Consider the following 14,158-nt stretch of genomic DNA (forward strand, 5'->3'; position numbering starts at 1 on the left):
GAAATGAATGTGCCTTAATCAGCTTGGGGTTAAGGAAGCTCAAAATTAATTTGAAGCGTTAGTTTCAGTTTAAATAGTTGTTATTATTATAGCTGTTGCCGCTAGTGACTGCTATAGTTAAAAATGCAAACTAGTTTCCCATTCAACACCGTTTTTATGCTAACTCATCACTTCCCAAGTCATTCATTTTCCAAACTAGATTTTCCCTCTTTAATCTTTGCCCCATAAAGAAGGTTTGGGGGAAGGGCTATCAGTCAGAAACATGCAGGGAGGGATATCAAAGATGAAGAAGATGCTGACTAGAAACTTAACCCTGTGTTCACTGAGGCACTGTGTATTGTATCACACTGTTTAATACGCTGAATCCAGCTTATAAAGAGATTATTTCATAGTCCTCTGAAGGTAATTTCCATGGCAATTGTGAATGGCAAATGAGTTGTTGAAATATGGAATGCAAGGGAGAAATTCTCTAGTGATGCATATATTAAGCCCAGCATGTATATAATTAGAAAAAGAGTCTTTGTGATAAAAAGGTACCAGTCCTCTTCAAAAGACTGTGTATGATTCAATGGCTTTGTAAGTAGTACAAAGAGAGATTTATATGAAGAAGGCATTTCCGTCATACCTGAAGTGATGCAGAAGGAACTGTTTTGGTAACGGTTCAATTAAAAAGGGCTGCTGCATGTTCTGTGAGCCTGCAGAAGTGTGTGCATGTGTTTTGACTCAGAGCCGTGCTAAGCACCAAAAATACCCAGTTCTGGATAACCTGAAATTTACAGGTAACGTATGTTGCTCTGTCAAGCATGTGACAACTCAGTGAGGCTTGTAAGTATTTCTTTTTTGTACTTGCAACAAGAGGAAATGTGACTCCTGGTAAGTGAAGTAAGGTGTAAAACTCAGGCTTGAAACAAGCCTTATGAATTTGGAAGAGTAAAACAATTTGGAGGATGGTTTGCTCAGGAAACGAAGGTAGTATGGAGAAGTGAGATCACAGCTGAAATGACCAAGGATGATCAAGTTGTGGTTGTTTTTACAGAAGCCAGTAGAGGTTTGGGAAGATGTATAATTGTCTGTGTTCAGAAAAGGTGGGTCTGGGGAATTACTGCAGAAGAGAATTTGCAAGAGCTGGCACTGCAGTGAGGAAATGACAATTTTAAGAGAAGGTGAGGAGGACATGCTTTATCAGTCAGTTCAGCACTGGATGTGTGTGTCAGGAGGAAGCAGACACTCCATCTTGCTAGAAAGCAAGAGAGGAAAAGCTTGTCTTATGCACATGATTAATATAAAGGTGTTTAGCACTGCAGTTATGTAAGATACATGGCATCCTGTGTCATATTACGTATCAGTAGTAGGCGTTTTCATGTGAGCTAGTTACCTTCAGCCCTCCCTCCCCCCACACCTTGGTGGAGAGATAATGGCACTTGTAAGAGGAAATAAACTATACCCTTGAAGTACCTGTCTAAAATAAGCCAGATTAACTGCACTCCAGAAATGCTAGTTTCTCTCCATTGACTATAAAAGGAGCGTGGTGTGATTAGTGCAGATAGAGATGTCTCCACTGGAAGCACTTATACGCAGTTGGATGAATTCCTTTGGTGCTTTTTATGAACATTAAACTATCAATCAGTTCACTCAGTGCTGTCTTCAGAGTTGTAAGTATTACACCAGAGCCAGTCCCTGTGAAATTATGATTGTCAGCAAGTGAAGGAGATTGAGAGTCCTTGGTAAATGAGAAGCATTCCGGTTCAAGTCTATTTGTGTGCTTTTGTTCACTCTTCTGCATAGGTTAACTGTGTTGTCATCAGTCTGTCTAAGGTATCTCAGAACATCGTGAGCATAATTCAAGACTTGTCCTTGTTTGGATAACACATGGTGGAAATCTACACTCTGTGTGTCAGAAAAAATAATGTGTAATTTAGAATTTCTAAGTATGATGTCATAGTAACATTCCTTGCTACTGTTAGTGGTGTGATGACATTTATCTTACCTTCTTTTTCTGGAGACAAAGGCAATGTTTTTGACAACTGTTTGCTTTTTCTGGGCTGTCTTCTGTCTGTGCTTTTTTTTCTGAAGATGAGGTCACTGAGCATCTTGAATTACTAGTGTATTTTATGGTAGAACAGGGTAAAATCATGTTCACTGCAATAAAGGTAGACTCTTATGGGCCTCTTGTGCTGCATTAGCAAGGCCTTTCAAGGAAGCAGAATATCAAATTAATGTTTCATGTTCAAGACATTAATGTATTCGTGTTTAATCCCTGTTACTGTGTGGAAACAGAAAGAGGTAATACTTGAAACAGCTTCTTTCCTTGCCTTCCTCTTTTCACCAAGGAACATTAAAAATTTTGAAGTGTGGGTAAGAATGTCTTTAGAGTAGTTTTGTATCGGGGTGGGAGAAGTATGCAGCCTTCAACAGAAATGTTTTGAGTCTTCCTGTTTTGGAGGAGGAGGCCCACAAACAAAATCATTACCTGCAAAAACCAACACATGTAGGCAGAATAGAGGAACTTGCCAAGACAGCGTCAAGCTGTGCCTTGCCCAGGTGTGGAAGAGCTTGTGGGGCTGCCTTCTCTTCATTGCCTTTTAAGATGGTCTGGACATAAACTAATCCCTTGCCTGTCATAGATAGAAGAGCTTCAGTGAAGTTTTGTTCTTTTGTCTCTTTTTATATACAGTTGGTAGTTCTGTAGCAGAACCATGTCTTCATGGGGTCTTTTAGACTTGACTTCAATAAATCTAAATGGTTTCTTTTTTTCTTTCAAATACTTCATTTTTATTTCCTATTTGTGCTTTGTCTGTGTATTTAAGAAGCATCTGCAATGATGCAGTAGTTTAAGGGCCTGTGTGAGAAGTATTATTTACAGTCATGCTCAGGGATCTGTAACTGTACTGTAAGTACTGATATGCATAGGGACAGAATTAAGAAAGTGTTTCTCAGTTCCTGCTGATATCATCTCGGTGGAGTGTAGCTGACCTATGTGTCACAGACTGGTGGTGCTGATTGTGTCCTTCCTGTCTCATTTGTGTCTGCATCCATTTTGGTATTCGATGGAGTCTGGGAATGAGAGAGATTAGCTACCTTATCAGATTGCAATAAGTGCAGTAAAGGAATTGATTGATCACAGCACATTAAAGCTGTGATGCATTGCTTTGCTTGGTTAAAATGAATGTCTTAATGTGTACTTCTGAGGTGTTAGAAAATGGGTTTCTAAATAGTTTTAGAAAAATATTTTGTTACAAATTTTGAGCAGAAAAGTAGAAAAATATAAACAAATCTCTATTGGGTGTATAAAGGAAAACCAATAAGATAATTCTAACCAATTCCATTGGATAAATATCTGCTGTAAGATTCCTTGTAGCAAAACATTCTTGGGGCTTCTCTTCTCTACTTGTGTCACTTGGGAGAGAAATACTAATCTGCTTCTGCCTGACCTTGGCTGTGTTGTTTTGCTGAAGTCTAACACTTCCTTGTTTTCTCTGCTCCTTTCTCCCTTTTGGACGGTGGGAGGGGAGGTGGGGGAGGCAGCAGAGAGGCAGCTTCCCTGGTCTTTGACCAGGGGAGTTTTGTGCTGTTTGTTAATTGTAAATACCTGTATAATATTGTAAATCCTGTATATTTTGTACATATTCATTGCATTCCATTATAGATTGTAGTTTTGCTCATAAATACAGCTTCTATTTGCTTCTAAGGGAGCTGGTCTGGCAAAGTTAATGTTTGGGGGGGGGCAGAAATTTCAACCCAACACAATTTATCAATGAGAATTTCACCACTACACTAATTTGTGGTGGTTTGTGTGTGAAATCTTTCACTCAAAGATGTCAGAGCTGGTACAAATTTGTGAATTCTTCTGGTTGTCCTGATGGGGGGGTGGGGGGGAAGTGAACTGGAAGATCCTTTATCTATGCTTGAATTCTCTTCTTAAAGAAATAACATTAACCTTGAGCAAACCTCCCACAAAATGCTGAGGGGAGACACAGAAAATCTCAAGTAGGAAGGAACCCATAAGGATCGTAAAGTCCAACTCCCTGTTCCTCACAGGACTACTGAAGACTAAAACATATGAACAGAACTTGTCTAAACATACAAAACCTATCAGGTAAGATGTTTGCTCGTAAATATCTGTACCCAGGCTAGAGAAGTTAATGAAGCATAAAGGTTTTAAGCTATTGGGAGTTGATCTGCAGAAGTGGGAAGCCACATTCAACATCCTCTGTGGAAATAAGCTGGTTTACCTCTCTGGGCTTTGTCCTGGACTATTGTTTTCATGGGCTCTAAGTACAAGAGGGACCTTGAAGTATATACTGATAGTAAAAATATCGCACTGAAAAGTAAGGCCCTGACTCATTCCACAGTTTCTTTGTGTATTTAAGTGACCTGAACATAATTAGGTTCATATCTTTCTGAGAATCAGTGACTGCATTTCTTTCCCAGCTTCTTCGCAAGGTTTAGCGCTTTGCACCTTTTCTTCCTTGCACCCCAGCCCATGACAGAGGAAGCAATGTGATATCAAGACATCAGTCATCTCACTCAGGATAGAAATGGTTTTCTGCCTTAATCTGTTCAAAGTGCCAATAAAGACTGAGAACAACCTGCTTTTTCCCCAAGTCAACTTACCCTCTCAAGAACATGGCTACTGGAAAGACACCTCAAAAGTGTGCAAGTAGCAGGTTTTCTGTAGGACTTCATGTATCCCTTCCATCATCCATGAATGCTTTGCATTGCACACCCAAATGGTGAATGCTGAACTTTATAAAGGCACAGTCTTGACCCCAGGCTACTTCTACCTAGAGAAGGTTAAATTCAGGTTCTCAGGAAAGCAGATTGAGCAAGAATGTGAAGACTTGATCCTGTAGGTATAACTGTGGTATTGGAAACATGACTTATTTTTGTTCTTCTTTTCCCAGAAGAATGTATAAAAGAGAGAATCAGTGTAGACTAAGGTGATTGTATCTGTCACAGTGTGGTCTGCAGTGGAAGCCAGGGATGTTGCACCAAATGATAATTACCAATAGTTGCCTGCTGCTACAATTTTTTTTCTCCTGAGTAATTAGCTGTTTGCTTGCATTTTATGCTTTGAATTGGTCCAGGAATCTTTGTGAATCTGGCTGTTCATTCTCTCCTTCCAAGATATCACCTGGGGGAAGCTGCAGGTTAATAGTGTGCCATACTATAATGTTGCAGTTATTCATGTAGACAGCCTATCAAATGTGCAGTAATCAGCCACAGCTCTTATCTCTCTAAGGGGATTAATGTCATCTGACGCAGTGTGTTGGTACCAAATAGATTACAAGAAGCAGACAAGAGGTTTGGGGGCTGAGAGAGTGAGTTTCAAGAGGAGGGAACACTGCAGAAAATCATCAGCCATCTGAATTTGCAACTTTTATAGTTAACACACTGTGTGAAACAAAACATATTCTTTGGAATGGTGGATGTACATGGTGGGGAGGTTATCAAAGAGGATGTTTGCTGTAAAGATTCTGTTTTGAAGATACAGCTATAACCAAGTAACTTTTTGCTGAAACCTTGGCTTAGGTTTTCTTATTAAACCAAGTGCAGAAATGTTTTTGCTGTTTAAAGTATGTATCTAGTATTTCCTGTAACGTGTTTAGTCTTACTAGGCATATAAGGATGTTGGTCTTTAAACTGGGTGGTATGTAACTGTAGGTATAATTAACTTTATTTGGTCAAGACAGTAAAAGCACACTCTGTGTACATTATGTAGTAGTTGATAAATGTGTTTATGTTGAGGCATTCCATTGATTTGACAAATAATAGGTCGTGAATGGCAAAGTCGACTTAAAATCTGAAGCCACACCTACCCTGCAAGCACAGAAGTAAATGCAGGATATATTAGTTTGCCTGACAGGTTGCATCCACACTGCACTATAACAACCTTGAGCATCTCAATCACATTCTACTCATGTCTGGGGTGTGTGTAGACAAGTTACTAGTTTAAACTACGCAATCAGAGATGCTGTTCACAGTCTGTCTTTTTTCATTCCCCTGTTATTTTAAGCATATCTAAAACCACAGAACTTCTTAGCTCTTTATGTTGCCTTGTATCTGAAAACTAAATGAATGTCAACTGAACATCTGAGAGATGTGTGTGTCTGAGGAGCATGTTAGCAGATATGCACACTGCTCAGCTGCAATGAAATAATTGTATGAGGGGACTGCCAAAAGCAGACGGTCCTGTGCACTGAAGGTGCCCCTGGGGCTGGAAATGTGGTTCTGTGCACTCGTCTGGCCCATCCCTCTATGAATGACTCCAAGTCTCTCTGGAGTTCCCATTTTATGGCTTCCCATTTTGTTGACTCCTTGTTCCATGTGCTTGTATTTAATTATGTGACATTGAGGGGCATGGTGCCAGGGGAGCAGGGGGCTAGTAGAAGAGGTCAGGGTGTGTGCAAGTGGTTTTGTATGAGAGAGAAATTAAAATTTGATGCACACTATATTCACAGCTGCTTTATAATTACAAAATTGCACCTTTCATGCACTATAGGTTGGTTAGCGTGCTGGGGGCTTGTGTTGGTAGTTTAACTGTGCCCCAACACTGCCAAGTGGTGTTTTCATTGCCAGGTAATTGAGTGCTTAATAAATCTATCTAGTGGTATTAAGTAAATTTTGTGGCTCAGGCAACTTTTTCCTATTTTCAGCTTTTAGGAGCAGGACAGCTGCTAGACTTTTCAGGTGGTTTAGTTCACATGGGAATTCTGAGTCCACCAATTTTTTTCTTAGGAGCTCTTTCTCCTCTTATTACTCAAGTTATTTTAAGAGGCGATCAGCACTAAACAAAACCAAGGCCATAAAGCAAAATGCCAAACAAGATAAGTCTGGGGGTTTTGATCAGTGGGTAATCCAACCAAGTGTATTAAAAGGCTGTGTAAGTTGCTCCCACAGGATATATGCTCTGGAAAAAATTCTCAATGAAAAATCTCTGCCTCTCCCATTCCCCAAGCTCCCCATTCCCCTCCCATTTTAATAGTAAAGCTTTTATGTATCAGTTACATCCTTTGTGTTGAGTTTTATGTGGCTGAGTCGAGATGTGGCAAAGCATTATTTAAGGGAATGTAAAATAATTTGGGGCTTTAAGTAAAACTGATGGGAAAAGGAATTCGGGTTGCTTGTACAGATGGGGTTAGAATGGAAATGTTTAATCTACATCTAGGTATTTCCAGCATACCTCATATGATTTGGTAACCAGATCCAGCTTTTTCAAGAAAAAGAGGACATTTTAGGTGTCTTGTCCAATTTAGCAACCTAGTCCAGATTATTTTCCCACTTCTCACTGATTTAAACTTATTTAACTCTATTGAATTCCATGAATTTTGTGGAAGTGTAACTGATGTGCAATGAGAGAAGGATCAGGTTAATTTAATAACTACCAATAAAAATATTCACATGCCATGTAGTCAGCCTTTTGTTTTTGTGTTGGAATTGAGTAACATCATCGAAGTCTGAGTTGTAGCAGCACACAAGGTGCATCAGGGAGAGACCTTATTTTTTTGTGATCCTAACTGTGTAGTCTGAGATTGGAAAGATGGTCTGGCAAGTGGGGAAGTCAGCTCAAGGAGGAAATAGGGTAAGTCTGCAGTACCTTTTGCCAAAAGGCTGCAAATGTCTCTGCTTTACTTTCTGATTGTACTAGTGGTCTTTCTTCTCCTGGGCTGTTGGCAGCAGACAGGGAAGCCTGTACTGTTAATCTGTAAACTGCTGTTGCGGAAGAGGAAACTTTTCACCAGTGTTCCTAATATAACATCACTCATCTATGCTAAAATGCATTGGGTGAGTTGAGTTGAGGGTGGAGTGCAAAGCTTTTAAGTCTTTCCTATCTATTTAGTCTCTTTTGCATACAACATGAGCAAGTACATCTATGTGAAACTATTTTTAAAGCTATTTTCTCTTTCTGAAACAGTCTGGCACTTGTTCTGAAGCTGAACTGATGAATAAAGAAACTTCCCAGCAACTGCCCTTTGATTACATCTAAATGTAGATTACAGCTGTTCTTTTGGGAAAGGCATATTGCTCAGCATGTTAGAAACTGACACCTTTTTCTCTCCTTTTCAGAGTATCTCCTCTACAGAAGTCTGAAATAGTAGACATGGTCAAGAAACACGTCAATGCCATAACACTTGCCATTGGGGATGGTGCCAATGATGTAGGAATGATCCAGACGGCTCATGTTGGAGTGGGGATCAGTGGCAATGAGGGCATGCAGGCAACTAATTGCTCGGATTATGCTATCGCACAGGTCAGAGGCAAAAAAAGCAACTGCGGTGTCCTGTTGTCAGAAAAGAGCTGTGCAGTCATGTAGTGCTTGATGGCTTCTAGCCTTCATGCTAGGAGCATCTCTGGTTGTTTCCTTTTCCTGACAGCTGTCTAAAACAGGTATATTGAATGATGTTGGGGATTTCTTATTAACAATTTATATTCTTCAGGTCAAAGCTTCACCTCACCTCGAAGTATCAGTTTCCTTCCTGACAGCTGTGCAATGTCTTGGTTCTTCACTAATCAGGGAGAAGTACTTTCTGTGATGCTTATGTTAACATGCTTTTAAGTGTAACTTATTTCTCGGTACACTTCTCTCTTACTACCAGTAGGCATTATAACCAGGTATGTATGAGTTGGACTGGTTGGAAATTCTTATTTTGAGGTGCCTTTAGTTTTCCTTTAGTGTGCCTTTAGTTTTCCTTTAGTTTTCCTTTAGTTTTCCTTTAGTTTTCCTTTAGTTTTCCTTTAGTTTTCCTTTAGTTTTCCTTTAGTTTTCCTTTAGTTTTCCTTTAGTTTTCCTTTAGTTTTCCTTTAGTTTTCCTTTAGTTTTCCTCCATGGTGTATCCAAGAATTGATCACAGTCCTGGAGAGCTGGTTGGTGTTCTCACTTTACATATGTTATTTTTGATATTATTTGGATGAGTGCTCCCGAACTACCCCATCAAATTCATCACTGATTACTTCGGCTAAGGAGGAGGGTAATAAAATGTTTGCAATTTACTGAAGAAACCAAGTTGTGGAATAAAGACTTAAAAAGAAACATGAGAAAGGAAAGAGATTATGGACTTTCTCTGGATAGAATAGAATAAAGATACTACTTACAGTTGAGGGAAGCAGAGATGATCCATTGTTTTCTTGGTCATCTGTGAACATCAGCTGATGTTCTCTTCTAGCAGGATGTAGGCAGATTTGCTCTACAAAGTGATAGGAAATATAATTTTTGATAGTTTCAGTAGAAGGTGAAGTCTTGAAAAGGCATGGGTAGTGCTGCTGTTCACACAGATAACTGTTTACTGTGTTAACCATGCTGCGAAGCAAACTGGCAGTCTTTTATTGCTGCTCTGTTCTGTGGTCTGATAAAGCATCCTGGGTTTTAGGTTTGAATAATTGAGACCTTTCACCAAGTGTATCTTGAAACTCCTAGGCTGTTTTATCAAGGCCATATTCTGTCATGAACAGTAACATGTTCCATGAAAGCTCCATGGTAGGAGCTTTCATAATCAAAGCCTGTGGTATCTTGTTATGACTTTTGCATTTTTAACTTTATTAGACTATATATTACTTTTACTGTATAACATAGTTGAATGGTCTTTACTTAGACTTTTTCAGATTAATTTATTACTTCCATTCTCATAAGCAAACATAAGCACTAACTGTTGTCCATAGAGGCTCCCACAGGCTAATTCCTTTTGTGCTAGTTGCAGTAATGTTAAATCTGAAGAAGTCATTCCGTATTCATGTGGTACTGCCACATTAACACCCTCCCACACCCCTCTGCTCCCATCTTTGCGTTTAGAGTTAGAATGTGGGAGTGAGTGGCTGTGGGTTTAAATTCCAGTCAGGGAGTTACTGACAATAGCAGTGAATCTTCTTGGTTCAGTATGAAATAAAAGCTGCTTGCAGCAGGGCAGGATTTTAATTTTCAAAAATTAGCAGAACACTGTGGAACTGTGTGGGGGGTTTTGTGGGTTTGGTTTTGTGATTTTTTTTTAAGTTTTTTTTTTTTTTCTTTGGTGGTTGTATAGAAAAGCTCTGTGCTGATTAGAAAACGGAGCAAGGAGTCTCTCTTGTGAAGAAGACTAATACTGTATGGTAATGCATGCTTCACAAAGTGTTCAAAAGAAAAACTTGATCTCCTTGGGGTATATTTCTTTCAGCAAAGACATAACTCCAACTAAAGCCTTATTGTGTGTGTGCATGCCTTGAAGGCAGAGTATGTTCTTATTGAGTAATTGAAGGCAACCACTATCATGTAGTATCTCACGTTCAAATCCTGTTTCAAATGCAGTGGTGCCGGAAGTAGGCACTTATGGAAGACTAAGCCTCCATATAGGCTTGTACAGGGTTCCAGGGGGAATCAAAGCATTAATGAGACAAAAATAAGACAGCAACTTGGGTATGATTCTACTCCAAATAGCTTGCACAGGTGCAAGGAGCATCTATTTGAATCATCCTTTTCCCTTGTGGCATTGAGTGCACCCTCAGCAAGTTTGCTGATGACACCAAGCTGTGTGGTGCAGCAGACACGCTGGAGGGAAGGGAGGCCATCCAGAGGGACCTTGACAGGCTGGAGAGGTGGGCACAGGCCAACCTCATGAAGTTCAATAAGAGCAAGTGCAGGGTCCTGCATCTGGGTCGAGGCAATCCCAGGCACAAATACAGGCTGGGCAGTGACTGGCTGGAGGGTAGCCCTGAGGAGAGAGACTTGGGGGTGCTGGTGGACAAAAAGCTCAACATGAGCTCTCAGTGTGCACTTGCAGCCCGCAAAGCCAATCAGATCCTGGGCTGCATCAGGAGAAGTGTGGCTAGCAGGTCGAGGGAGGTGATCCTCCCCCTCTACTCAGCCCTGGTGAGACCCCACCTGGAGTACTGTGTCCAGTTCTGGAGCCCCTATTACAAGAGGGATGTGGAGGTGCTGGAACGTGTCCAGAGAAGGGCCACGAGGATGATCAGAGGGCTGGAGCACCTCTCCTATGAGGACAGACTGAAGGAGTTGGGGCTGTTCAGTCTGCAGAAGAGAAGGCTCCGAGGAGACCTAATTGTGGCCTTCCAGTATCTGAAGGGGGCCTACAGGAAGGCTGGGGAAGGACTTCTCAGGATCTCAGGTAGTGATAGGACTAGGGGGAATGGAATGAAGCTGGAGGTGGGGAGATTCAGGCTGGATGTGAGGAGGAGGTTCTTCACCATGAGAGTGGTGAAACCCTGGAATGGGTTGTCCAGGGAGGTGGTCGAGGCCCCGTCCCTGGGGGTGTTTAAGAGCAGGCTGGATGAGGCTCTGTCCAGCCTGATCTAGTGTGGGGTGTCCCTGCCCATGACAGGGGGGCTGGAACTAGATGATCCTTGTGGTACCTTCCAACCCTGAATGAAACTATGAAACTATATTGCGCTAGTGATCCATGTTTACAGAATCCCTAATCAAATGACCTGTTTAGAGAGACAGTAGTAGATTTTTATAACCACCTTTTCTTCAGTACGGGGCTTTATCATCTTAATCCAGAGAGCATCTGGTGACTAGGAACTGCTGCTTTTTCTTAACTAGGAAAACTTTTCTTAAACGTCTGTGTTTCATTGCTCCCTTGGAAAATTTGCCTTCCATTTTGGATTAATTTTCACTCTTAACTGTGTGTCCTGTCCCTCTCCCAACGTGGCAGCATCTCATCCTTTAGTCAAGATGGAGGGTATCTTTTTAGAAGATAATCACTGTATAAAAAAAGTTATGCTAGGCTTGATACAAAGATGACTGAAAAGTTACACAAGCTATTTCACAAGTAGACTGGCCAGATGATCATAATGTTCTCATCTGATTTTAACATCCACAGAACAGCAGTGTCTTAGTAGAGCCCTTTATTTGCAGGTGCTGAAGTATGCCAGTAGCTGTGTGTTTCTATTATTTCAGTGAGCAGCATAAAAATAAATTTAATTCCTTGCCATGTCTTAATGGGATTCTTCATCACTTTGAACAGACTCCAAACTGCATTACTTCAGTAACTAACATCCTCTTTGCTGGTCTAAGCAATGTGCTCATTTTAATGAGTACAAGACCAGCTGAGGGAGCTGGGATTGTTTAGCCTGGAGAAGAGGAGGCTCAGGGGAGACCTTATTGCTGTCTACAACTACCTGAAGGGAGGTTGTAGCCAGGTGGGGATTGGTCTCTTCTCCCAGGCAACCAGCACCAGAACAAGGGGACACAGTCTCAAGCTGTGCCAGGAGAAGTTTAGGCTTGCGGTGCAGAGAAAGTTGTTAGCCATTGGAATGGGCTGCCCAGGGAGGTGGTGGAGTCACCATCCCTGGAGGTATGCAAGAGGGGATTGGACGTGGCACTTGGTGCCATGGTTTAGTAGTCATGAGTTCTTAGGTGACAGGTTGGACTTGATGATCTTTGAGGTCTCTTCCAGCCTTATTGATTCTATGATAATGGTAGATTTTTTCCTTCCACTGAGCCCCAGAGAAGACTACATCCAAGATGGACACTTGTTAGACTCAGCAGAGAGAAGTTTTTAGCATGTCTGTTCTCTACGAGAGTTGTTCGGAGTGACTTGCTGAGATACAGAGGCAAGTTTCCCATCACTACTTATGTGTCTTGCTAATGAATTTTGATGAGAAGTTGTAGCTGTGAAGCATCAGGTGTCAGCTACTCCCCATGAGTGTCCCACTTTCAGTCCTGGCTCAAGTTGGGCAAAGACTGAACTGTGAAGCTTGGTTCACTTTTATTTTCTCTCCTTTCTTGCAGGCATACCCTAACAAATCTGAGTTACTGATGTGTAGGAGAGAGACTGTTCTTACAGGATTTGTGGTTCAGTGATTTCAGTGCTAGAAATCATGGGAGTGGCATTATCTCCTGACAGTCCTAATTATTACTGCAGCTTTCAATTTCAAATAAGCTTTGGTTAAAACAGATGATCTAGAATTTAAATTTAGGAGGTCAAGCTGTCCTATCAAATCACTTTGTAGAAAAGGAGACAAAGCCAATAATGGTCTCGCCTTAGTGTCCAAGAACCCTTCAGGTACACACATGCTGAACAGTAAATCTGGTCACCAGTTTGAGCTGTCTGTAACTGAACAAAAGAGGAATGCTGCAAGTCATAAAGTTTACTGACAGTGCCAAGATTAGAAAATTACCCAAGTCCATTTTCAAGACTGTGGAATTGAGAAGCTGAGTTTGAGCTGTACCTGCAGTTCAAATTAGTGTTGAAAGGTATCAGTTTTTACAAGATTCATTTACTTGCTCTTTTTGGCAAACACTCCTTTCTTTAGTCAGTAGTTTAGGTTCTTTGTGTAACGCAAAATTGCGTACTTTTTGTGGGCTGAAAATGTTCATGTAAGATTTCTTCTTATATAATCTGTGCATGTCTGTTTTTTTTTCTCCCTGTGTTCCCAGTCTGGTGCATTTTATTTCAACTTAAGAGAGTTCAAAATTTCCAGACTTTCATTATTTAACACAAAGAAAAGAGGTTCTGAGCCCTGTAAGCCCTTGCATAGAGGAATCTTCTTGGAGCACAAAATGAAAGTTCTTATTTACATTGAATCCACAAGGCTATTTAATGTTGACCTCACTTGATTTTTCTACCAGGATAGTAATATACTAATTGAAGACTTCTTGCTGTTTAAAGCCAGTGAAGACCACTTAAAAGAATTCAGATGCTTTGCTACCAAAAAATACTTGTAAATACTTTGTGTTGCTTTTTTACATGTATGTACTGCTAAGCCATTTAAATATTGTGCTTGAAGAACAGTATTCACGAGTCATCTGAGGGTTGCTTTTTCCTGAGGACAGGGGTTTGCTTAACCCATTTAAGTTTTTTTTCTTTAAACAGTTCTTCATATATATGAAAACATATTTTTTTTTTGTGGTCTCTTTCAGTTTTCCTACCTGGAGAAGCTGCTGTTGGTCCATGGAGCTTGGAGCTACAATCGAGTTACGAAGTGCATACTATATTGCTTCTACAAGAACGTGGTTTTGTATATTATTGAGGTAAGAGTAACTAAATGGATGGGTCTTATTGGTGCTTACTCCTTAAATCATCTCTTATAAAAGGAAAAACTTATCCAAATGGATTGAGCTAAGACAACTGGCATTTTTTTCTGTGCTAACAGCTGTTCCCTTTCTCAGATTAAGTTAGTTCGCTTGAGTCTTGTAATGTTTGCAAAAGGAAAACTGAAGGTTTCA

The 14,158-nt window shown here is 40.6% G+C and overlaps 1 protein-coding gene across 4 annotated transcripts in view; it reads left to right on the forward strand.

Moving 5' to 3' along the window:
* Positions 1–14,158, forward strand: part of ATP8A2 (ATPase phospholipid transporting 8A2) — a 362,223-nt gene that overhangs the window by 185,123 nt on the left and 162,942 nt on the right. For all 4 annotated transcript variants that reach the window (XM_068143701.1, XM_068143684.1, XM_068143692.1 and 1 more), the window contains 2 exons: positions 8,068–8,251; positions 13,853–13,963. In XM_068143701.1, coding sequence (XP_067999802.1) covers positions 8,068–8,251; positions 13,853–13,963 — 295 coding nt within the window. The remainder of the gene's footprint in view (positions 1–8,067; positions 8,252–13,852; positions 13,964–14,158) is intronic.

Source organism: Melanerpes formicivorus, unplaced genomic scaffold, assembly GCF_026170545.1.
Source record: "Melanerpes formicivorus ecotype bairdi unplaced genomic scaffold, bMelFor1.0.p_v2 SCAF_1, whole genome shotgun sequence".
NCBI classification, from domain to species: Eukaryota; Metazoa; Chordata; class Aves; order Piciformes; family Picidae; genus Melanerpes; species Melanerpes formicivorus.